Source organism: Helicoverpa zea, chromosome 17 (assembly GCF_022581195.2).
Source record: "Helicoverpa zea isolate HzStark_Cry1AcR chromosome 17, ilHelZeax1.1, whole genome shotgun sequence".
In the NCBI taxonomy this organism is placed as follows: Eukaryota; Metazoa; Arthropoda; class Insecta; order Lepidoptera; family Noctuidae; genus Helicoverpa; species Helicoverpa zea.
Genome location: NC_061468.1, coordinates 9179713 through 9204459, shown reverse-complemented (window position 1 = coordinate 9204459; position 24747 = coordinate 9179713). Strand labels below are relative to the sequence as shown.

The following is a 24747-nucleotide window of genomic DNA, read 5'->3' as shown; positions in this document are numbered from 1 at the left end:
ACTTACATTAATTTTGCTTTCGTTATAACCTGAACTTTACGTATAGGTTCGTATCGGAGTCCACTCGGGCCCCGTCTGCGCAGGAGTGGTGGGCGTCAAGATGCCTCACTACTGCCTGTTCGGTGATACCGTCAACACTGCCAGCAGAATGGAGTCTACTGGACAACGTAAGTTATATATGGACTATTTAAATCATTACTTTTAGGGTTCCGTACCTCGAAAGGAAAAAACGGAACCCTTATAGGATCACTTTGTTGTCCGTCTGTCTGTCTGTCTGTCTGTCTGTCTGTCTGTCTGTCTGTCTGTCTGTCTGTCTGTCTGTCAAGACCCTTTATCTCAAAAACACGTGGACGCATCAAGCTGAAATTCACATGAAATACTCAGGTCTGTTGTCCCTTTAAGCTGTGAAAATATCAAACTTCTAAGCCAAGCCAATCAAAAGATACAGCCGATTATGTCGATATTTTCAGCAAATTTTCGACATTCGCAAAGGAATCAAAACCTACAGGATACTTCCCGTAAACTCAGAGCCTTGAAATTTGGCATGAAGCATTGTCATATAATGCAAATATAGGAAAAATTTCGAAAATCTCATTTTTTTAGTTATATAATATAAAAAAAAATATTTTAATAAAATGTAACTTACTACCTTATTTCTCACGAACGAATAAAGATATCAAATTGAAATTTATACCAAATACCTAAGTCTATTGTCTCTTTAGGCAGTGAAAAAATCAAACTTCTAAGTTAACGCGATCAAAAGATACAACGGTTATACCGACACCTTAGACGAATTTCCGTCACACGCTAGGGAATCAAAACCTACAAGGTACTTTCCGTGAACTCAGAATCTTGAAATTCGCCAAAAAGCAACGTTATATAGTACAGATAAAGGAAAAATTGCGAAAATGATAAATTTGAAGTTACATAAAATATTACAAACTCTAAACTGTGAAAAATTTTAAATCATTCAAAGGTCATTGGGCACCTTAGTATGGAAACCATACCCACGGCGGATACGAACGAAATATAGCGCAGTGTCATGATAAAGGCTCTGATTTACTATGGCATTAGTCGCATCAATGTGAACCATGGGAATCTAGAGAAAATCAGGTGTAATCATCAAATATTTTCCTCATTTCAATGGGGAATTTAAACAACCAAGTTTGACGGATTTGAGAAATCATTTCTTTGTAGTGAAAGAGTATACTCGCCGTTTATTTCCATTGTCATCAGGTCAGGATCTGATGACGGAAATCCTGAGAAATCGAGGGCAACTATCAGAAATTGTAGGCCCATAGGATTAAAACTTGATTCTCAGATGTATGTCTGGTGACTATCAAAGAGTGAAGGTTAGGAAGTTAGAGCTTACCTGATGATGGAGACGTGAGAAAGTCGAGAGAACTCCTCAACGGTATGTTTTAGTTACGTCGTGTTTGGGCTTATATTATTCGTATTGACGAGGACTTTTCACAAAAGTTAAAAATAAAAAAATTTTACAAAAAAAAAACAACTTCTAAAAACAACAAGAAAACTGTTTATATGCATCGGTCTAGATCTCGGTGGTTAAATAAATATAGATGCATCCTTTAGACACCGACTTCTAGACCGATGCACCTAACATCTTTTTAATTTTTTTCTTGCTTTTGTTTTCTTGTTGCTTTTTTATATGTTTGAAGTTGGATTTGTTTGTAAAATGCTACAAAATAAAATAAAGCCGACTTTATAAAACAAAGAAAGGGACAGAATTACACTTTTGTCAAGGCTCCAGAAACGTAAAGCCAGCAGCCCTGAATCCTACTCTCTAGCAGTCGTAGTTACAATTCGACAGTTATAAGTCGTCAGGCAGTTTCGAAAAAAACCTGAAACTGATGCTCGTTAGGTGATTAATCCCTCAAAAATAAAAGATCCCATTAGTAGTGAATTCTCATCACCTAAAATAAAATAAGCTCCAACACAAGGTTACGTTATAAATTGTAAAGGAATTCCCGTAACTATATCTGATCTTTGCTATCGATCCCACAATGGCAGTCAAACCTGTCTATGAGGAAAGTCTTCGCCAATACGAATAAAATAAGCCCAAACACGTGGTAGTTGCAACATACCGTTCAGGAGTTCCCTCGACTCTCTGTAGTCTCCATAATCAAATCAGCTCCAAACTTTCACTGTTTACCAGTACCCTCAAAAATACACTCACATGTCTGGTTTTGACTCGATGCGTGCCTACAATATTCAAGAGTTGCCCTCGATTTCTCAGGGTTTCCAGATCCTCATCAGATCCTGGTCATCCGAATTAGCATCTTCCTTCTTTATGAAAAGTCTTTAACAAAAAAAACTAGCATTGCAACCTGTACAATCCTCTGAAACTGCTTTTTTTATATTTTTCAAACGATCCTGGACATTCGTCTCCATGGAATTTTAATAAAATATTTATATTCAAAGAAACGTCATACCATTCTCCACGATTTAAAACTACTTTGATTCATGTCCGCCACTTTTTACAAAGCGGGTAAGATATGCCCAATGACCTTTAAGACATAATTAGTTATTTTCAATCAGATTTCTGAATGATGACTATAAAATGTTGTATATAAATAACTTTAATAAAATAACTTTTACAAGGTACTGGCCTACTATTTTAGTTATAGGTATTATAAAATAAAAAATATGAACTATTTTGACTCTCACGAAATTACCATAACTATGATTGTTCTAAACTGAACGGTTGGCGCGAGACTCACTTTTTATGTATTTATCTATACAGAATTTGTACGGAACCCTCGGTGCGCGAGTCCGACTCGCACTTGGCCGGTTTTTTTTCGGTTATGGTTCTGTATTTAAAAATAATTATCAATTCATTCCGGGTCATATAACCACTGTCTTTCACAGAATCTCGTGCAAGGTTAAATAACTGATTACTCCAAGTAAATACATTTGTTTACCAACAAGGACCTGTAAAATAATTCCAAGCTTGTCCAGAAATTATTTATTTACGTGAAATAGATAAGAAATAGCGAGGAAAACAAGATCTACGTGGACGGATAGGAGAGATTTATGAAGGGACAAGTATTTTCACCAGATTCGTTAATTACGAAGTTGACGACAAAGTTGCTACTGTAATATCATAAAACTTGGTCAAATAATTCAGTTTTATTTCCTTGAGTTTTATTGCGGTGTAAAAATAACTGCTTGTTAGAAATTTTGCGTTTCTATTATTCAGGGAATTAGATCTAGGAACCCTGAAACTAATTTGTTGTCAAACTACTATTGCTATGAAATATCTCTTGTATAATAACTAAAATCTAATCATCGGATATCTTTCTAATGGTTAATTTTTCAACAATCAGTAAACCTCTATCAGAGGAATAAATATAGCGGTTTTACATATTTTCAAACATATTCTTCAGATAAAAGTTAGCGGGCCATTGAAAATCGGCCTTAAATGCACCAAGTAATTCTTCCTTTATTCCACAGCTCTCCGCATCCATCTTAGTGAAAACACCCGCGCATTACTAGAACAATGGGGCACATTCGTGGTCGAGCGTCGAGGAGAAGTGGAACTCAAAGGCCGAGGGAGGATGCTCACCCACTGGCTTCTCCACTGCTCAGACCCTGAAGCCAGGGCTCCTACACAAGGGTTACAACCACCTCCTCAATACCCTATCCTATTTCCCGCTTTACCGCAGCCGGCACTCTCCCTACAGGTTCCTTATTTAGTGGTTGAGCCCCCGACTTTAGCTGCTTGAAGATCAAGTCTTGAGGATTGAATTCTGATGGCCTACGTAGTAGAAGATGGTAGATGTGGAAGAGTATCTACTTCTGAACTGGTCTGTATATTTAAATATACCTACATCCAAATCCCATTACGTTTGGGAATTGTCGAGTCTGCGAAAATGTTTCTCGATAGTTTAAAAATATCTCTCAGCAAGTCTGTGGATCTGAAGTTATTTGACAGTTGAAAAGACTCGTGAGGGGTTCTGGTTTTTCAGATACATGATCATTATCATATGTTAAAAGGTTATGGGCTTCCTAACTTAAGGTTCTAGTCATAATTTACTTAGTTGCTATAGTCATAATCTACTTAGTTGTGTATTAAAGTTTTGATATAATTATGACATGTACGTAGATTTTGGTCTTATTGTTCGCATTGGATATTTGCCAACAGCTCTTATATTATTGTTATTTAGGAGTACTGAAACTGTAATTTAGTGCTATATGAGAGTAATTGAAATACGCATAAAGTAACATATGTTTATTAAACCTGCCTAAATCTCTGAAATTGCAATAAAGCAATCCAACCGTTAGACGTGCGCCTAAAAAACAATATCTATGACAAATGTCCAACAATTTATATGAAACAGACCTCCATAAAACATAAAATATGAGGGGTAAACTAAAAATAACGGCTGTGTTGCTCAAATGCAAATTTTACGAACGTTTTATCCGTCTTCCACTAGTTAATGACTTGACAGTGATATAACATTTACATTTTACAAGCTGGGACATCACAATGGGCATTTAACGAGAACATTTGCATCTTGAGAACACGAGCGAACAACATTTGTTACGTATAGATGCATCTCTATTGCATTTCGGCGTCGCTCGGGACGAAAGTTAGACCTTTATGATACGACAAGCTTGTGTACACTCAAATTAATGTATGGAGCGTCAATTTTGAATAGTTCCATTGTCTTTGTTTAGATTTTAATTTAGTTTTGTGGATTGAGTTTGTGAGTGATTATGAGAAATAATAAACACGGAGTAAAATTAATTAAAGTTTAAACTGATGAAAAGTTTATTTGTTAAGTTATTCTTTTTTTAGTTGTTATATATTATTCCTTGGCGTAATTTTTAATCCCTGTGGCAAGTTTTTCATACATTTCTTACATTGAGTTCTATTTGTTTACGTACATACTAAACGTAGTCATTACCCAAAACCAAATAAATACTCATAAATATCCCACGTAGCTACAAAACACACAATAAAAACACGCTGTGCTTCCAGAAAAAAACAGAGAAAATGTCTTAATAATCCCATTCGTTGTAACGCCCAGTAATTTAGCAGTAATTTACTTCGCTCCTGTTTCAGTGGGGCACATTTACCATGGTGGGTTGAACACCTTATGGGAACGTAGCTTGAGAAATGAAGGCATATGTCATGTTGAAATTCTGCGCGTTATTCCTGAATTTCCTGGCTGTTTAAATTATTTTTGTAATATGGAAACATTTTATTGTTATTTCCTAAGTAAAATATGTCACAAAATATTTACCTAAGTACCAGTTACTAGCTAAAATTTAAAGCATTTTAGCAAAGAGTGTTTTTTTACTGTTATAGTTTTTATTCATTTTGTGTGTAAATATTGGATCTGTTGAGCACACAAGGTAAACTATTTAAAATTACATAACGATGTGTGTGTTTTTTTAAAGAAACAGATGTTGTTTTTCAATAGTTTTCCTCTATCATAACATACGAGAAAAGTATAGTCATATATCTGTACCTACTAAAAGTAGTGTGTGTATGAATGTATGTATAAACTTTTTGTAAGCAGACGTAACCCCTATCTTCCCCATCATTCACATGTAATAATCATAAATATCAGTTATTTACAGCAAAGTTTTCCCGGCCTACTTATGTAATGTATTTGATTTATGTGTATTAATATTTGTTCATTTACAACAACATAAATTGATGTAGGAGTAAGCAGCTTTAATATACCTCATTATGTTTTAGATAGGTGACAGATATTCATGTTTAGTCACAATACTCGGGGAAATACGAGGTTATTTATAAATAGGTGTACACATAAGTAGGTATTATGTTTAGTTGTCATATGTTTTGTAAAGCTCAGTATAATGTTATATATTCATTGCTTTACGTGTTAATTTGTTAATGCCTAAATTCTTTTCAATTAGATTAATATTATCACAATAAAAAAGTAATGTAAGTACACATTCGTAGAGTTAATAAATGAATATTTCATGTATTTTTTTTTCATTTATTTATTTTCTAACATATGATTTACATTTTTAAATATTAAATATAAAAATAAAAAACATTTAAAAATATAAAAAATAGGTTGCCACCGATATCGGGCACAGAGTCCAAGGTACCGGTGGTTAGGGTCCCAGAGACAGAAACCTCCTCACAATACGTGCCGTATCAAGGAGTACTGCCTTCTGAATCAGTCCCTTGATCCAGCCGCCCAACGAGAGCCTCCTGAGGTGTTCGTCGAGGCTCTTGGCTATTAAACCATTGGCCGTAACGACAATCGGCACAACAACAGCCGTGTCGACACTCCACATGGCGACAACCTCGTGCGCTAAGTCGAGATACTTTATTTGTTTCTCTTTCTCATTTCATGTATTATTGTTACCATATGTTTTAGACTTAAAATTGAACAAAATTTAATTCATCTAGATTAGCAAGTGATCAATGGCCGGTTTCTGAGCATCGTTATTTTTTAAGAGAAAATGAATTAACACTCGGTCAATAAGAATGGTCAGAAACTTGGCGATTAATAATGATGATTCAGATTTAGGAACTAGGCAAAATTAAGTGCCAAATTGCCTAATCATTGTAGTGAACTATCGTAGCATTTCACATTTTATATCTATCGTTGTCACTAAATGTCTATTTTTATATGAATGTTAAAGATATTAAAATAGATGCTTTTATTTATTTTATGTCAATTAACTGTGAAAGAATGACAATTATTTTCTATGTTTGGTGATAAAATAAAAGACGAAAAGTTTCTTTTGTGGTTTTATGTTCTATTCTACTACACTCACCCTTGTCTAATAACTTAAGGCTAACGACCATGTTTGGTCTAAACACTAATAAATTAGACAAACTACTACACAAACAATTTATAGGTGGCAAAATGTAACTTACACTAAGAGTCTAGAAGCTGTAATGTTTACACGAACAGGACAGTGCTAATTTAGCCTTTGCTGCTTTATTTACTTAATCTTCAGCTTCATCATGTTCCGTGTACCTATGTAGTGCTAACAACCACACAGACAAACAATGAAACAATAGTCAGTTGAATCAGCATATAAAATAAATTGCATGCGAAACATTAGGAGCAGATGTTGTACTATTCCTGAAAATCAATAACAAAATCACTCTCACGCTCCAATTCCACCAGCTGACTCTTTTTAACCACTGTATACTCTGAGGTCTTCTTCCTCACGATCTCCAACAACAGTATGACGAGCGAGATCAGACAGCCGAAACCAAGACAAAGGAAACAACTGAGCGTCTGGTGACGAGTCAACGGCGAGGGATCCGAAGTAATCGTCGTGACGTAACTGGTCTTCAAAACAGCGTCCTTTTCCAATAAACCACTTTCGATCATTCTAGGCAACCATGTAGTTAGAGGCCTCACAAACGGCGAGTACATCTTCATCCAAACAACTAAAGGCACAGTCAGTATCGAGTCTGGTAGTACATGGCCACATTCATTCTCCTTCTTACCTTGAGCTAAACAATACGCATAAGCATACTCCAAAGAGGCAGCTAACACAAACTTCTTCTTACCATCGATTAGATCACGAAACACTTCTTCAAATTTTACTTCAGGGATTATTTCAAAACCATCCCTGATTAGAGGGTCAAATTCAAAATGAGAATAAATACCAGCACGACCTCCAAAGTTGTAACCATTGTCTACAGTTTCCTTCAAGTTCGCGAAATTGCCAGTAAGAGTGTCCGTCTTCAAGGCTCCAATGAGGACGCTTTGATACGCATTCCTGACGACAAAAGTGAACCACAACCACAGTCCTACAATGTAGAAATCTCTGAAGCGCCGTGGAGCCACTCTAATCGTCTGACCTAACAATGCTCCCCATACTCTAAATGCAGCGCCCTGAACCTTGTCAAAGTTTTTGAAGTAACGATGGCAAAAATACTTAATACGTTTGAGTTTTAACACAAAAGGAAGAGATATTACTAAAAATGTCACGACTAATAGTATCAGCCACAGGTATCCGTTTAAAGGTGAAAGTAGTCGCCACCATACGGGGCCAGGAGCTACTGGGGGTGCCAGCCATGCTATACGAATTCTGAAGTAAGGCATCGAATAATCTAGAAGGCCTAATCGATCTACGCCTAAGGGGATAGTGCATGTAGAAATATTAGCAAAACCTGAAATAACATCGTTCAAAGAATCAGACCAGTTCTTGGCTCGATCAGAATCGATACTAATGTAGTCTCTCGCAGACACAATGGGAGTAAAATTCATGATATCTCTAAGAAGCCTTACAATAGCCTTCTTTATCGTTTGTAATGGTATCTTCCGCTCAGTCGCTTGGTCATAAATCTTATTCGTCGATATGTATAGAGGACATTCGTGCATATTAGTCATCTTGTCAGGATACATGTTACTATAGGACATGTTTCGGCTCCAATAGCCGATTAGAGCAGGTTCAGTATTTTGGCAGTTCAAATGGTTCTTGTAAGGGTAGTAGGTGTATAACGCAATCCTGCCTTGCTTGTCTTTTGTTACGATAACTACGTCAGTGACGTAATAACTCCATAAAATGCTGTTTATGTGGTCAAGTTTCCTCCGGTTTGAATTTATTACTATTAGAAGTTTGACTCCACCATTCAGAAGATTCCTTCCTCTGAGATCTGGCTTCAGCATGCTCAAAAGTCTGATAAAAGACTGGTAACTGTCAACGATGATGACGACTTGCTTTGCTGGCTCAACTCCTCGACTTTCAATCATAACAGTTCCTTTATAAGCTTTTAAGAAATCAGTGACGAGCTTGTCATTAACATCTCTATACAAAATAACAGCTGACAGGCGATAATTAAAATTATGATTTGCGACTTCGACAGCACACTGGGTTATATCATTAAGCGCAGAGCACGAGAAAATTTTGAGAAAAAATATTGCAAAGTAAAGAGTTTTTGAAACATCGACGAACATGTTTGAAAACTGCTGGTTTCAACGACGAATTGACAAAATGTGGTCCCTTTTTTGACGGCTGTGAAGCTAATGGTCCGCGAATGTGTTTGACGATCAGTGATAAATCATTCTTTGTTTTAAATGCTGCGTTAGCGTTGGGTGCAGACATTTTCTTTTGATTGATGCAAATAGTTAATGCAGTTAGGTGCTAGGTTCTAAAAATAAAAGGATTTTGAAATCGCGATAAATCACAGCTGAATTGGCGATCCATCATTTAATGGTTAGATGAATGAGGTAAAAATAGACATTTTGCTGTGACTGTTACTAATGGCAAAAGAGATTGAATAGAGTTTTTATAGGATATTTTTTTTTATTGGTACTTAAAAAAACTGTGTTTGCGCGTGATATTTATTTTGTATGTAAGTGCCTAAGTAGGCAATAGCCGGAGAAAAAGATACTTATAATTTTTTTATGAGTAAAATTGCCTGACACTAAGTCGTATTCTATCGATTATAAAGTTTTTAGGCATTTTGTTAAAATTAATGTTTTAAGTTCTGCTGTGTATGCTGTATCTATTTGAGACAGTTACTTAAAACCGATTTATTAAACAAATAGGAGTACATCAACAGCTATTTTTTATTATAGGCAGGTACATCTGTTAGAAAGAAAGAAAGAAAGAAAAACGTTTTATTCACGCGAGTGACACAAGGAAAAAAAGAGAAAAATACAAAAAAAACAACAACAAAAAATTTGATATATAAAAAAAAATACCGTTGGCGTTAGTTAAATATAGTTAGCGCGTGGTGGTCTATTTTTTTGTTAACGACGGCAACAATCATCAAATTACCCGCTGTGGGTTAGCGGGTGGGAGTGTCAGACTCTTACTGACTAAAAACCTTCGTGTTCCGTCGTAGGCCTTTTGGGCCGCGGTATCTCTTTCGAACAACCCGCAGCCCCGGCAGGCCTTGGCCCTACAACGCGTGGTCTCAAATTGTAACTTTCTGCATGACTGCGCGCTTGCGCCCCTCTCCGTTGCCATTGCGACGAACATAACAACATAATTGTAAACAATACAGCATCGTCAAATAGTGTTTATTCCATTCAACCCTATCACCATTACTAACAATTTAAGATCAAGTTACAAACCCTTCATACATGACGTCATTGTCACATGAAGTTGGATCAACGACCTATGATTTATTTTAATAGGCCCATTTGTTATTTTGATAGTGATATTATTATAGCTATTTTAGCATATCTATCATTCTAAAAATAGTTAACAGTTATCTTGTAATTTTCCAAGAAATGAAAGAGTTTTGTTTTTTCTTGGCGATAGTAACAATAGTGTGTGCAAAGGAGATAGAATTACCTGGTTCTTGTCAGAAGGGACAGTATTATGAGCCAAGTGCTCTCAGCTGTGTGACCTGTCCTGCTAACGCGTCTATGGTCACATCTGCAGATGGTAAGTGAGATTTAAGTATCCGAGTTAATGCTTTCAAAGACAAACTTTTTGATGACATACCTTCGAAGTACCTTTTTATGACATACCATTTTATGTTTGGCTTTTGAGCAGGCATACTAAACATTTGAGAAGAATATTATGGAATCGCTGTTCAGCTTCTAGGTATCCCTGGGTAAGAGGAGACCCTAACAGAAACGACTATTTAATCGCACAGACGAGTAAAATCATTTAAAAAATCGTTAATTGTTTGTTAAGCTGAATCGAGATCTGATCGGAGACAGTAAAATGCTAATTATATCCCAGTGCGGAAGAGAATTCCCTCAGGACGCAGACGAATTTGCAAAAGCTAGTTTTCTATACATAATTTGAAAGTCTTTTTTCATAAATTCTTTCCAGGTTTTGGTTGTTCCTGCGCAGAGCACAGTGTACCAGTAGGTATAGATCGGTGCAGACCCTGCAATGCCACTGAAGTTGTGTCTTCTGATGGCACTGCTTGTGTGCCACGAAAGTGTCAAAATGTATCTGGCAGGATAGCGTGTAGGAAGTGCCCTAATGATTATGTTACTGGTAAGTTCACCACGAAAAATTCAGGGTTATGTACTCGTACCTTTTTGTTAGATTAAATGAGATTTTAATTTGTAATTATTTAAAATTCGAAGACGCGAAAAAAATGGTATATAAATATTTAGTTATGTGTCGCCTCATTTTGTATCGCCTCCAAAAGAACAAGGTTCGACGTACGTCATTTGGTTTGTGAGCTTCATTTCTTTGGGCTCCTTATTAATGCTGATAAATGCTTAATATGAAACATCCTTACCTTCTTAACAAAATCACCACATCTCACACTAGCTTTATTCCACACAGTAACCCAAAACATCGATGGCTCCCCACTCAAAGAGGTGCAATGTGTGAAGTGCGCGCGCGGCTACAAAGCTGAGAACAATGTATGCGTACGCTGCCAGTCTTGCGCATGCGCAAAACATCAGATTATCGTCAGGGGCATTTGTGTACCGAAGAGCTATGTAAACTCCAGGCCTAAGTATGAAGAGGGCAGTTTACATCCACTAGCGCTGTTGGATGTTGTTAAACATGAGTATTTGTGTACGGTAAGGATCAGATAAACCACAGATTTCTACAACCTGTATGCACCTACTTCTTATTTTCTAATATCTGACGATAGTCTCCGCCAGCTATTTTAACACACCCAGTGGGAAGTAGATCGCATACCCGGAAGAAAAGTCTTTAAAAGCCGAAGAACACGAATGAGAATAGCTCGTTCAAGCTAAACAAACTAGGTATTTTACTTTTTATACATATTATTTCACGACTGAAAAATAACACATAAAACTAAAAGGTAACTTATATGGTACAGAGCAAATAAAATTGTTTTCTGATGTTCACAGCAAAACGACATTCGGGCTTGTCGGACCCTGGCCAATGAGTGCGTCAAGAATTTCTACTCAATAGACCCAGCGGGACCTTGCAGACTATGGATACAGTCTAATTTACCCACACCTAAAGGTAAGTCATCATCACCATTATTCAGTAACAGCCACATAGGTTGAATGATCATGAGGTTAAGCAGCGCCTAGCGCGGACGGTCCGTTGATGGGTGATCAATGTCATTACAAGTTTCTCCTTGTTTCGAAAGGCACGTTTTTATGATATACAGAAGCTTGAATATCTGACAACCAGAAATATCAAGTTGCCTGAGTTTAAGAGATTTAGTAAGAAAAGACTTACCGTTACCCGGAAAAGCACAATTCTAATTAGCAAGTCCTTTTTTCTAAGTCCTTATAAAATGTAAGAAAACTCGAAGAAGCTTGTGTTTAATTTATTATGGCATAATTAAGAGACCACATTCCCAACCGCAGGAATTATGATAATTAGGGAGATTTTCTAGAACTTATTAAACTTGGAATGAAAAAGTTATGTAAGAAGCAATTAGCTAAATTAAAATAAGTAAAAAGTGGTTACTTGTTTAGATAGATCTCTATTAATTTGTTTTCTCATATTAACTGTAGAAAAAATACAGATTTTAGGCAATTGTCTGCATAGGTAATTAGGTTTACATAGAGGTGAAACCCGCTTATTTAAGTTTATTAAAATAGCTCGGTTCTTTACCCAGTTGCATTCATAATATTCATATTCGTTTAAAATTATATTATACCAGGTTTACCGCGGCTTATAGTAGAATCAACGTTGGAGGACAAAAACCCAGGAGAGGTCTTCTTAACCCGTAAACAGGTAGCCTATTGCAAAGAATGATTCTTTTAATACCTTAATATTCGTCACCTCATGAATCACTCTGACATTGAATTGTAAAAAATTGCACGAAAATCCGTGAAGTGATTTAGTTCCTTACTTTTTAATATTCTTTGGATGTCTCAATGTAGACTTACATCAAACTAGAAAGATACATAATACGTTTTTTTTAATCCTTTTATACAATATTGAAATTATTATATTTCTTTTCAGCAGGACTATTTATTAATAGCGACAGCTAAGTTTTCATCTGATGGTGGATTCAAGTTTATCAAAGAGCCGGAACAACGCCTTCAGTGTCGTCTACCCATTCAAGTTAGAATCGGACGAGATTTCGCGTAAGTCCTTCTTGTATTATAAGACTGAATTAAACTTTAAATAGGTCACAATCTGAATTTGGAGAAAAAATTTCGGTGTGTTGTTTGTAATCAATGGCTGGCATATTAAGATATAATATCTGTTGTATACAAGGACACTAAATGACACGTAAACTAAGTGACACGAAAGAAGGTTGCCTTCAATACAACAAGAAATAGAAATCTTCGTTTATCTGTGATCTCTTTACCCCGAAAAACGCTTTTTTAAAGGTATTCGCTAAAAATATTTCTGCGAGAAAAAAAAAATTGCTACAGGCTAGGAGAAAATGAAATGAATATCACTTTTCCCTGCATGCAGTTGATAACCGCAAGTTTCTAGCATCGCTCTATATTCCAATAGCTATTTTCCAAATGAACAGACATATGCACTTGAATACCTATATATTAGTATTTTATCGTTATTTTACATACAACTTTAGAACCAAAAGATTTAATTAAATACGGTTTTTCTTTACACTGGTTACAAATCAGCAAACAGATTTTTATATTTCATTTATAATTGTGAAACTAACTTTGTCATGATCGTAAAGCCAATATTTGATTTAAGTTTGGTTAAAAAAAACTTATTTAGCATTCGAAACTGCTATTATTTTGGATGTAGTTTCAGTCCGTGTTTTTCGAAAAATATTCATTTGCGAAATTAGATTATTAAACCTAAGTATGTGTGCGCTTTATAGAGGTATAATATTGGACTGCTGAGGCAAAATTTGCATTTTTTATATGATAATTTTGTGATACAAATTGGCTAGAAAACTTAAGATTTACAAACATCTATTGTCGTATTGTGCAATAACATAACACTAAGTCAATTCTTTATTGCAGCCACGACTGCATTATGAATGTATCGAAGCTTACGGATGATCTAAACGAGACTTTATCTCCGTATTTGTATGCAGACGGGAAGCTCGTACAAATACCAGTGTATCCGAGGAAACCTAACGGGTATAGTATTCAGGTATGTACTTAGTATTGGATAGAACTTTATTACTGTAGTTTGTTAGGGGGAGAGAAGTTACCGCGAAATACTCGAATGTTATTTGGCTTTAAGTTTTGCCTAAGAGTAGGTATTCCTGGAAAGTATTTCTGAAATTGACTTGAGTGTTGAGTGTAATATGATGTTAAAGCAGACCTTAAAATTGAGTAGCTTTTTAGTATTCGGTCGTTAATTCAGGGGTTCACTATGGTTGAAAATGTCAGTTTTTCATGATATTTGTTATTATCTTTCTTTTAATTACATGAACCCAGTATCACTATGCTTATTTGAGCTTAAAGAATTGTAAACCATAGGTATTTTGAGAACTGACAACCGTATCTTAAAAGTAGTAAGAAACATTACAAATAAGTATTCAGTCAGTTTAATGACCCTTACCTTCGTATTTAATGCAATAACAATTTATGATAAAGATAAAGATAAAGATAAAAGATAATTTATTTTATTTATTTTACTTATGACGAAGATTGTCTTTGCATTATTAAAGGGTCTACTCTCTAGGGCTTGGAGCTTGCACCTTCATATTATACAAGTCAGTGAAATAATATTTGATTTATGAATAGTTAAAACAAGGTGAACTGAGTTTACTAATTTTCCCTTTCTCCGTTAAAAGCCGGTACTTTTTATTAAGACCACGTTTTATAATGAGATGGAATCCTTTGAGTCTAAGGAACGATTATAAATTTTCTTCATTTTCTGCATTTTACATAAATAAGTTCTTCAAAGGAAGCATAATTAATACTTACGTAGTTTTTTTTTATTTTACAGAAAGGTTCCTGGTTGTCGAGCAAGTTCAAACGCTATTTCCTAGTGGACAACTTTCTGTCAACTGTAGCAAACATTACTAGTACTGTGTACCTGCGTACTATGGTGATACAATTACAGTGAGTTTTATAGTGAATTATTTATTTAATTGAATAAACATTACAATGAGTTTATTTATCATAGTCTTACTTAACTTGACTTTAGAGCCTCCGCACAATGCAGACTAAACTGTCATTAGTCTCCATACTGATTTACGAGCCGATCTTTATTAACGACAAAAAGTTTGCAGAGTTCTATCCAGTGTCCATTTACATTTGTTTTTTATTTTAACAGAATCGAACGAGATAAAACCACAGCAAGTTCTCTGAAAGTGCACATATCTGTAGAGGCGGTGTACGCATCGAAGTCTCCGCTCTCAGAGACAGTAACCATGACATTGAGAGTGGTTCATGTCATGCCTGATGCTGGCGTGCATCGCGGTCTTGAGGTTAGTGAGCCTTGTATGATTGAAAATTAACTAATGTCTATTCCATCGACAACATAAAAGTTTGCTTCTCAATGTAAAAAAATACATAGTTGTTTTAATAAAACTAATGTTTACGTTGGTTTTGAACATGGGTAAGTCGCTAGATATGGCTAAATCTTATTTACACCATAGCATGTTCAATATTCTTAAAACACTCATGTTCAAAACTCGGGTCGGTTCTTCGATTTCTCATTTAACATCCCCAGTTTAACTGAGTATCAGACTTTCTGACAGGACTGACTTGATATCATTTTCACATTCGCGGTGATCACCATTGGACCTTATTTTGAAGGACATAAAGTTTAAATGGGTCTGTAATTGTCTATGTCTATGTAATGTTCTAGATATGGGGTGGTCTTCTGGGCTGCCTTCTGAGTTTGTACGCGATGGTGCAGTGGCGAGGAGTGGTGCGTAGAGGCGGGCTCTACGTGTCTGTGGTGCCTCTACTGTCAGGGGCTCTAGCTGACACCTTGTACTTTGTGAGTACTATGGCTTGGAAATCCCCGTCAGACTCATTGCATCTGGTTGCGTTCATAAACTAACATTTTGCACCGCTATTTTAAGAGTTATAGGAAACAAACTACATTTATTAACGGAAAAACCCATAGAAAATTTAATTAAAATTATAACAAAAAGTTTAAAAAGTTATATTATTTTTTCAGGCAGGAACTGTTTTTATTTTAATTACTCTTTATTAATAACTATTAAAAGTTGGCATTGATAACTATTAGTTATCCATCTATTTGTTCGTATTGTTTTATTATGGAATACTAACAGTAATGTATGTACCTGGAACTACCAATTAAACTAACAGTAACTACTTCTAAAAGCTGACATCTTTGCAATCTTTGAATAACTTTTTATAGAAATGTGTTTTTTTGATTATTTATAAACCACAACGAAAATTCCCGGAAAATGTCATCATAGCATGGTTAAATGGTTAAGTAATGGATTATCCTCCCGAGCCCCTATTACTTGTGATTTATACTACCTGATATCGCAGGCCGCATGGATAGCTACTCTCCACGCTTTGGCCGCGGAGGCCGGCACACTGGGCCTGACATTACCGCTGTCATTGAGAGAAGAGCGCATCATCAGAGCTTTTGTATATTCAGCTGTTTCATTGAAGGTTTGTGCTTCATTAGCATTATTCTCTAGTAATCTTCACACGGAAGAGCAAGTTTGAAGAGACTTTCTCTTCCGTAGTTTTCTAGAAGAGAAGGCGTATAAGTAACTCCTCTTGGTAAGAGTGTTTTTAAACTTGTAAATTTTGCGTTCGGTTTTTAGGCACACCAATTACCATGTGTTTGAAAAAGTATTATAGGGTTGAACGGATTGTGAGTACGCCAAATTGAGCGTATAGGTACGTGTGTTCAAATCCGGTAGTGTGTAAGCACATTTAGCACCAGCACACTGCGAACTAATTAGTCAGCCGACCGTAGGGCCGATAGTTTTTTTTTTAAGATAATCGTGAATTCAGTCAAAGTTTTTAGTCGGTTTGATTATTTTAGTCGGCCTCTTAGCCTTTATTGCTATGAACCAAACACAAAAACAAAATGCACCCCCTATACATGTACAAAAGCCGATACTTATTTGATACCGCGTTTTATAATAAGAGGGCATAGGTTTCTTTACCTACATCACTAATATGATGGTATTTTTTCAGGCAGTGAAGGTTGCGTGGTTGAATTTCAATCAATGTAGATGCGACATGTTCTTTTTAGATTGGTCGGAGTATAATGCACCATTTAAAGGTAAATAAAGAGTTTTTAACAAAAACATAGTGAGCTTTATGAGCTCTCGCTTGACACCACGTTATAGCTACTAGCTAGCTGAGATATAACTCTATAATGTCCGAAATTAGACAGACACTTCTTATAATAGTTGAAGAGAGCGATTTTATCAAAACTTACGGAAGGCGGATTTGTAACTTCATAGTTTGATGGCCATTTCCCACCAAACTTTTGTTTGCTGTTAGCAAAGACGATTAACTTATATCTAAGTACATAATGACTTTGTAAAACTTATGGCACTTTTCCGATTTCCTTATCGCTATCATTTCCAACCATCACTATTTGTGGTTAAATCTAGTTTTTTGCAATTTTATGAGATGAGAAACAGATGATAAACCTCGAATACTTAATAGTAACTTAACTTGAATTTAAGTTTTAAGTTCTACTTAGGTGATCTTCACACTGCCCCGCATCAAGCTGCATCTTGCGTGTCGACGCACCTACGCGCGTTCCTGCGGGAGTGCAGATCTGCATCATCGTGCGGGTTTTTCACGTACTCACGCGCGTAGGTGCGTTTTGTAAATTCACGCACAGCGAGTTCCATTTTCAAATATACACGTCACGCCCATTCAAAATCACGCGCGGCATTGCGGGATTCAGTGTGCCATACCTTGCGTCTCGCCCCGCACCTACGCGCGGAGGTGCGTGTTTATCCGCATGTATGTGCGTGATCCGCATGAACGCGCGTGGATGCATTTTCAGTGTGTTGGACTATGCGTGTTTTCCATACAAACGGAGATATTTCCATACAACGGAAAAAAACGCATCCACGCACTACGCTGCATCATGCGGGGCAGTGTGATAATCGCCTAATCTGTCGCAGAAAACTGTATCACGTAGATAGAATGATATTTGAGCAGTCCTTAAAATTGAGTGTCGTTAAAGTGGTCTTAAAAACTGTTCAGCTCGACATATTTCCAGGAGTATCACCAACTGAGAAGTACAACAGCTGGAGAGCGCAGACCCTGGCTAGAGAATGGAGTGGACTGCAGACCATGAGACGAGTCTCTCCAGGATATACTGTCACTCTTGCTCTCATTATATTACACGTAAGTTGTACTGCTATTTATAAAGTTGTAGGATGAAATTGAGCAATATGCTTATGTCGGTTATAGCTTTGCCAAATCTTTGTTACTGTTTCGCATTGCAGATATATTTTTGACAAGCTAGTGGTTTTGAAAAATAAACATTGTAGATTGTTAGGCTTTTAGTCTATATAGGATACAAGATTTCGCAAAGTCGTCCACGTCCCAAGTGAATAATGTCCACCGTCCAGTACCTGCTTATGTACCTAAGCTATAACTTCATGAAACATGAAAACATGAGAGCGTAAGAACAAATAGATACACTCACTTTCTCATCATTTGTTTTTTTTTTCAACGAACATGTACACTATATTTACAACCTTAAACTATTTCCTTATCTTCTAAAAAAATGAAATACTATGTACAAAAATAAAAACATAATTAATGTATTTTTATGTTTTTTATATAAGGCCCTGTCACCCTGGCAATCCTACCTGCCGCCTAGCCAAGGTTACAGATGGGCCGTCGCGACGATAGCCTGGTGGTCATCTTACGTCATACTGCTGTTCTCACGGTTGGTGGGTGACAGGTTACGGGGGTCTCCCACCGCTGGTCTTCCGAAGATCTGCACCAGCGTGGGACTGTCAATGATTGTGTTCGAGGAAGATTATTATGCTCATTATGTTCATGGGAGGTAAGGTTCTAATGACTGCATGCATTACTCTGACGACGACATGATGTGATGATTATGTCAAAATCCAATATATTTAGATGTTAAGGACTAGCTGTGGTTTCATTCGCGCCCGAGGAAATGACTTCCCGCACTCCGATAGAAAGTAATCCACCTATGTCCTTTCTCAAGCTGAAGACTATATGAAAACTAACATAAATAAGTACATACAGTAAGAAGCTCGACAGAATATGTCTGTACTTAGTTACATTTCCTTTCCATTTAATTTATTAAGTAGGGATTTTAATGAGCTTCTTAAAAAGGTAATTAGCAAAATTAGGTCACCATATCTTTGAAAACTGAGTCTAAAATCTTCAGCTAAATTGAAATTATTTAATTTATTGTATATCTTATTTCTTGTTCAGAAACGATGACACAAAAGATTTGAGATCAATGGCGGGGCCCTTGGCAACGTGTCGAGTAGTTTGCGCTCCTCAACTCAGGTAGCTCCTTATCCTTATCTCTCATCATAATATCTGTGGTGTTAAGGCAAAAGGGGATGAGTCAAAAAACACAACTTTTCACCAGGGGCTAATCAAAAAAACGCGTGTTTGTTTTGTAATAAAAATGCAGTTTAATCAAAAGTGTATAGAAATAATTAACACAACTCTGTTTTAATATTCATTTATTAATTTAGTCGTCTTTTATATGTACCCAAAAAGTATTTTTATTTATTAATTATTAAAATAACTGACATATCTCCTTTTTCCATAACACGGTACAAATTAAAAAAAAAATCCTAGAACGACTCGTCTCTTTATTTGCTATTATTATTTACGTATATACCTTTTTTTTGGCAGGGGGGAAATCCTCATGGACTTCCCTCCACCTGGGGTGGGTGGAGGGGGTGTGCCGAACTCTTACCGGCTAAAAACCCACCCAGTATTGCCTTCAATTACCTATTGTCGAGGGCACGGGTATCGCCAAAGCATTCTTCCGCACCCCCGACAGGTATTGGCCCCCCAGATGTTCAAAGGCGGGCCTCGTCATCCGCTGTGGCCGTCACCCAGCGGCCACAGCAAGCTCCACTAAAAGAGGCGCTCGCAACACAACGCCACCGTTTCGAGGCCTATTTCTGATCGGACGACAGACGCCCCTAGTCTGTCGACCGCAGGCCGCGCCCTATGGTGGCCGGAGATCAGTCAGCCTGCGACGTCCTCCACGTCTGCTGCGGGCGGGGAGAGAGGAAGCAGCTTCTCTCTCCCTTTCCGCCGCCTCCTTTAAAACCATCACATCCTCACAAAAGGAGGCGACGGCGTTCCATCCATCTTCGCTGCCGACCATGCAGGACACGACAGCCGTCAGCGAAAGACTTCCCGCAGCGTCTACTGCTGCCGCTAGGTCACGGCGCTGCGTTGCCCCAGATGCCACAGTGTTGGCATTCGGGCGTGGGCTCCCGACCGATGCGACACAGGAACTTTCCGAAACACCCATGTCCGGTAAGGACCTGTGTCAGCCGGAAGCTGAAGGCGCCGTGGCGTCCCTCCAGCCACTCCTTCAGTATGGGCCTTACCGCCGCGAGAGCGGCGTGCCCTGCCGTGGGTCGCGCAAGTCGCTGCTCCCATTCCGCAATGAGGTCTTGGCCGAGCTCTGCCCTGCGCACCTCAACTTGCTGAGGCACGAGGCGCTCGGCCCGCCCCACCGCTTCCTCGCGCCATGTATAGAGTGACGCGAGGGCTGTCGGTCTCGAAGTCCCGGGATCCGGCTAGGAGGCATGCAGCTTCGAAGGAGATCGTGCGGTATCCTCTTATAACCCTGATGGCCATCGCTCGCTGTGGTCTTCGCAGCACTGCAAGGTTGTGGGCCGTCAGGGTGTTCGCCCATACTGGCGCGGCGTAAAGCGCCATCGCCCGCACGACCCCCATATAAAGCCTCCGGCAGGAGGTATTGGGTCACCTGAGGTTGGGCAATAAGCGTGAGAGCGCTGTAGCTGCGACCATCAACCGAGGAGCGAGCCGCTGGAAGTGTGGCCCGAAGTCCCAACGACTTTCGAGAACGAGTCCCAGGTATTTCATTGTCGGCTCCACAGCGATGGTAAACCCTCCCACCACGATACTGGACCCCGGAGGTGGCTTCTTCCTTGGCCCATGGAAGCAAAGGGCCTCGGATTTGTGCAAGGCCACTTCGAGGCCAAGACCTACCCATGACCTGCGCGACACTGGCTGTGGCCCAAATGGCCGCCTGCCGGTACGCCTACCCATGTGCTGTGACTAGCGTGTCATCAGCGTAGCATATCACGCTGACGCCGTGGAGAAGCGCACCGCGCAGGACCCAATCGTAGCCAAGGTTCCACAGGAGAGGGCCGAGAACCGACCCCTGAGGAAGAGATGTTCTGACGACTCCATCCTTCTCGACCCGGGTACACGACAGCTCTTTCGGATAAATAGGCCCCGATTATGCGACGGAGGTACCCTGGCACTCCATGATAACGGAGCGCCTCCTTTATGATATTCCAGGGCAGGGTGTTGAACGCGTTAGCGATGTCATGCGACACCGCCAAAACCACCTCGCCCCGGTCAACTGCTTCCTCCGCCAGGACCGCCAGGACCCTCACGCGCACGCGTGGAGGAAGCAGTATAGCGTCATCTGTTGAACGCCCTTTACGGAAACCATACTGGTTGTCCTCCAGATCCGAATCAGCTCATAATTTTTGGTTTTAAATCCATCATACTTACGTTAAATCGAACTTGTTAATCCTATTCATTTCTGTAGGTTTCAACACTCAAATTACCCACGTAAACCATAATTTTAGGATTTTTTGCACCGTTGCACTAGTAAAAAGACGTCAACTTCGCGCGCGAAATGCAACTAACGCGGAACGACGAATATGAATTTAGGCACAAGTCGACTTATCTCATTATACCTAATTTTATAAGTAAAGGATCACGTATGCAATAAGAAGATAACTAGACAAAACTCTTTTTTACTTTTTAGGTTTTGCTATTTATGACTAGACTCGTATTTTTTATTTGAGATTCACGAAATAAAATACATTATATTGACTTATCTCCTTTTTACCATGATAGTTCGTAAAATTTTGTACCCAACTGTGTAATTAACTCATTTTTCACAATTTCTGACTTATCCCCTTTTGCCTTAACACCACAGATATTATCTTGATATTGTAGGTAAGCGTCTTAACATCGAGAAAATTAATTTGTTTTGATTTTCCAGGACTGTCTACAAACAACTGTCGCTCTCATTACCAGGTAATAAGATTCATTTTTCATTGTAGCCTTGTTAGAAGTTTTGCTTTGTTCATTAAGGACCTAAGGTATATCGTTTTATAAAGAAGATACTTAATTAACATCATATTAAAACATATTTTTAGGTTTGGGAGAAGCTGAAACTCGTCAATCTCTATTATCGAGATTCTTGGCCGCATTTTTCGAAAGGGTATGATTGTTTGTAACTTTAGGCTCCTTTTGGAATAAAAGATATCTTTCTACATCATTGTTATTTTGTTACCATAGGCTCTGGATGGTCTCAGCTGGGTTGCCAGTGAGCGCACTGTACTTGAACGTCTGTTGAACGTGGAGCTGAATACTAGAGAGGCTGGCAACACTAGCACTTTGCTGTACGACCCTGATGATAGCACACCTTCATGCTTTGCTGTTACTTGGTAAGGAAATCATATCTAACATGTTATTTATTTTTAATACGTAAGTATGTAACAGTAAGGCCAATCTACTTTCACCAATTATCTGTTTAAACCCCATGTGGTGAATGCAAATCTTTGCTACCATGCCAGCAGAATTAGAGAGCTTGGGAAAGAAAAATATAATGCCAAAGTATATGAAAATTCCATAAGTAAACCTAGGAACTATGATGATCGAAATAGCGCCACGCTTCATAGACGAACAAAACAGTCAGGTCTGCTTTTCCAAAGGTGGGGAGAAGAATGGAGCCTAGCAACCTATGACGCCATGCTGTTTAGTGGTGTGTTCATTGCTACAAATGACCCCCTGGTCGCTGCGCTGACGACCCTTGTATCGTGGCAGGTAAGAGAAAATATCAGGCTGTCCAGGTAACCGGGTCGAAGAGGGCAGATAAGCCGTCTCAGATAGTTATTCGACTGAATCCATCGAGACTGGAAGATGACCCCAACATAGTTGTGAAAAGGCTAGGCAGATAAAAATGATTTTAGGGCTGCCGTATCAGGTGATTAAGTGTCCCCCAGGTTTAATTGTCAGACTACAGATTTTTTTGGAATCTTGTCTTATAAGTAGTCGCATGTCTACGATAGTTCAAGTCATCACTATCTAAGCATGTTATGTGATGCCTCAATCAATTCATGATTAGCAACGCCATGCCAGTTAATCTAGTTATGTATGTCGCTTTGGTTAATCGCTGTCGTGCCCACACTGTCTGAAATAAGTGCACAAGCTGTGGCTGATTTTTAAATATCTGGTAAAAATTCACGTGTAATACGCATTAATATTATAAGCTTTACTGGCTAGGGATAACTTTTACATCTGACGCAAGTGAGCCAATAAGATACCTATACAGCTAATAAGTAGGTATTGACATAATTTACCACACTTACCATTTTTCTAGCATTATTTTTGGGATGTTTGATAACTAAACTAGCAGTAGGAAGGTAACTATCTTTTAACACAAGAGTTTAATACATTACATCTGTTCAATAGATGCTAAACATCAGGCAAGATAGTGGGCAACGGCATGCCTGATATAAATAATGACGAAAATATTTTTCTTTTGCAGATTATGATGCAAACGCGAAAATGGTTTGGAAATAGGAATCAGAGAGAAAAAACTGAAATAGACTTTTAGAAACAATATAACCACATACTGACACTAATTAAAGCTACACAATGCATCTACTATCGCTATACATTCTCTTATGTGCGCTATCATATGATGCAATAGTCTCAACACGGAAAAGCGAAGAATCTAGTGACGGATCTACTGATGAATATAGCGAAGAATCCAGTGACAGATCTACGGAAGAGTCTAGCGAGGAATCCAGTGACAAATCATACTCAAGTTATGAAGGTTTTGATATTGATACAACCTGGCCGAAGAAGCCAAACAAAAAAAATATGATAACCACACCAAAGGACCCGATGAGAACCAGTAAAAATGATTGTGAGTCGACGGAGTTCGTTAGCTGCACTACTCTAGCCCCGTGGGTCCCACCACCCCCTCCCGTCAATTTACCACGAGGGCCTTTTTTTGGTTTCCTCACAAACATCTGCAACGCACTCCTGTCTCCCAAGTACAAAGTTAAATACCTCGGAAAATATTTTGTTATACTCAGCAACAGTCTTAAAGGTTTCGGTATTAATTTTCTGCACAAAATATGGATCAAAAGGTTTCGCAAAAGATTGAAAAAGTATTCCATTTACAATAGGAAAATAATCAAAGACAAAGTCAATGATTTTCTAATGTTTATATCGGATGGAAAGCCGAAAAAGAATAAACACTTTGAAGAAATGAACGCTATTTACAGTGTTATTGATGACATGAAGATGGACGATTATGTCTATGCTTTAAAGAATTACGGCAAAGGAGTTTCCCGCCACATTGGAGCTAAAACAAGACAAGTATTCGAAGTAATAGTATTTGGCAGATATCAGAGACAACCTGCAGATGTAAAATGGAATATTGAATACACATTCAAATCGGCCGTCATAGAATATTGGGAGGAAAGATTAAACGGAACTACTCTTAATTTCACTTTGGGCCACCTATTCAAATACACGCTAGGCCGACCGTGAAATTGACTTATTTTATGTTTTTAGCATCAGTAGAACACATAGGTAGGACTGAAAGAAACATGTGTTTTTTATATACCTATGTTTTGTTTTTCATTTCTATAACTTTCGGAAATTCTATGAACCAGAACGAACCAGCGATCAAGAGTGAAGGTATTTTTGA

General features: G+C 38.0%; 4 protein-coding genes across 4 annotated transcripts in view; 3 read left to right on the top strand and 1 right to left on the bottom strand.

Moving 5' to 3' along the window:
- Window positions 1-4739, top strand: part of LOC124638511 (atrial natriuretic peptide receptor 2) — a 57400-nt gene extending 52661 nt beyond the window's left edge. Inside the window, exons 20-21 of the mRNA XM_047175483.1 lie at window positions 47-167; window positions 3475-4739. Coding sequence (XP_047031439.1) covers window positions 47-167; window positions 3475-3746 — 393 coding nt within the window. The 3' untranslated portion in view covers window positions 3747-4739. The remainder of the gene's footprint in view (window positions 1-46; window positions 168-3474) is intronic.
- A 2358-nt stretch (window positions 4740-7097) lies between these two features.
- LOC124638509 lies at window positions 7098-8933 on the bottom strand. The gene has a single exon (XM_047175482.1). It carries the CDS (start codon window positions 8931-8933, stop codon window positions 7098-7100), a length of 1836 nt encoding a protein of 611 aa, XP_047031438.1.
- Window positions 8934-10244: 1311 nt separating this feature from the next.
- LOC124638023 (meckelin-like) lies at window positions 10245-23689 on the top strand. Its single transcript, XM_047174795.1, has 19 exons — window positions 10245-10374; window positions 10771-10941; window positions 11239-11480; window positions 11778-11895; window positions 12548-12621; window positions 12853-12977; window positions 13839-13971; window positions 14776-14891; window positions 15106-15259; window positions 15643-15777; window positions 16302-16427; window positions 16965-17052; window positions 18013-18140; window positions 18587-18810; window positions 22021-22055; window positions 22178-22242; window positions 22320-22468; window positions 22736-22847; window positions 23572-23689. Exons 1-19 carry the CDS (start codon window positions 10356-10358, stop codon window positions 23638-23640), a joined length of 2283 nt encoding a protein of 760 aa, XP_047030751.1. The 5' UTR covers window positions 10245-10355; the 3' UTR covers window positions 23641-23689.
- LOC124638025 lies at window positions 23682-24613 on the top strand. The gene has a single exon (XM_047174796.1). It carries the CDS (start codon window positions 23682-23684, stop codon window positions 24585-24587), a length of 906 nt encoding a protein of 301 aa, XP_047030752.1. The 3' UTR covers window positions 24588-24613.
- Window positions 24614-24747: the final 134 nt, after the last annotated feature.

Bases quoted from the DNA above. Each gene is read 5' to 3' on its own strand.
- LOC124638509 (XM_047175482.1), bottom strand. From the start codon at position 8,933: ATGTTCGTCGATGTTTCAAAAACTCTTTACTTTGCAATATTTTTTCTC.
- LOC124638023 (XM_047174795.1), top strand. The intron at 12,622-12,852 runs GTAGCCTATTGC...ATTTCTTTTCAG, and splicing joins TCTTCTTAACCCGTAAACAG to CAGGACTATTTATTAATAGC. The intron at 22,469-22,735 runs GTAAGGAAATCA...GCTTTTCCAAAG, and splicing joins TCATGCTTTGCTGTTACTTG to GTGGGGAGAAGAATGGAGCC.
- LOC124638025 (XM_047174796.1), top strand. From the start codon at position 23,682: ATGCATCTACTATCGCTATACATTCTCTTATGTGCGCTATCATATGAT.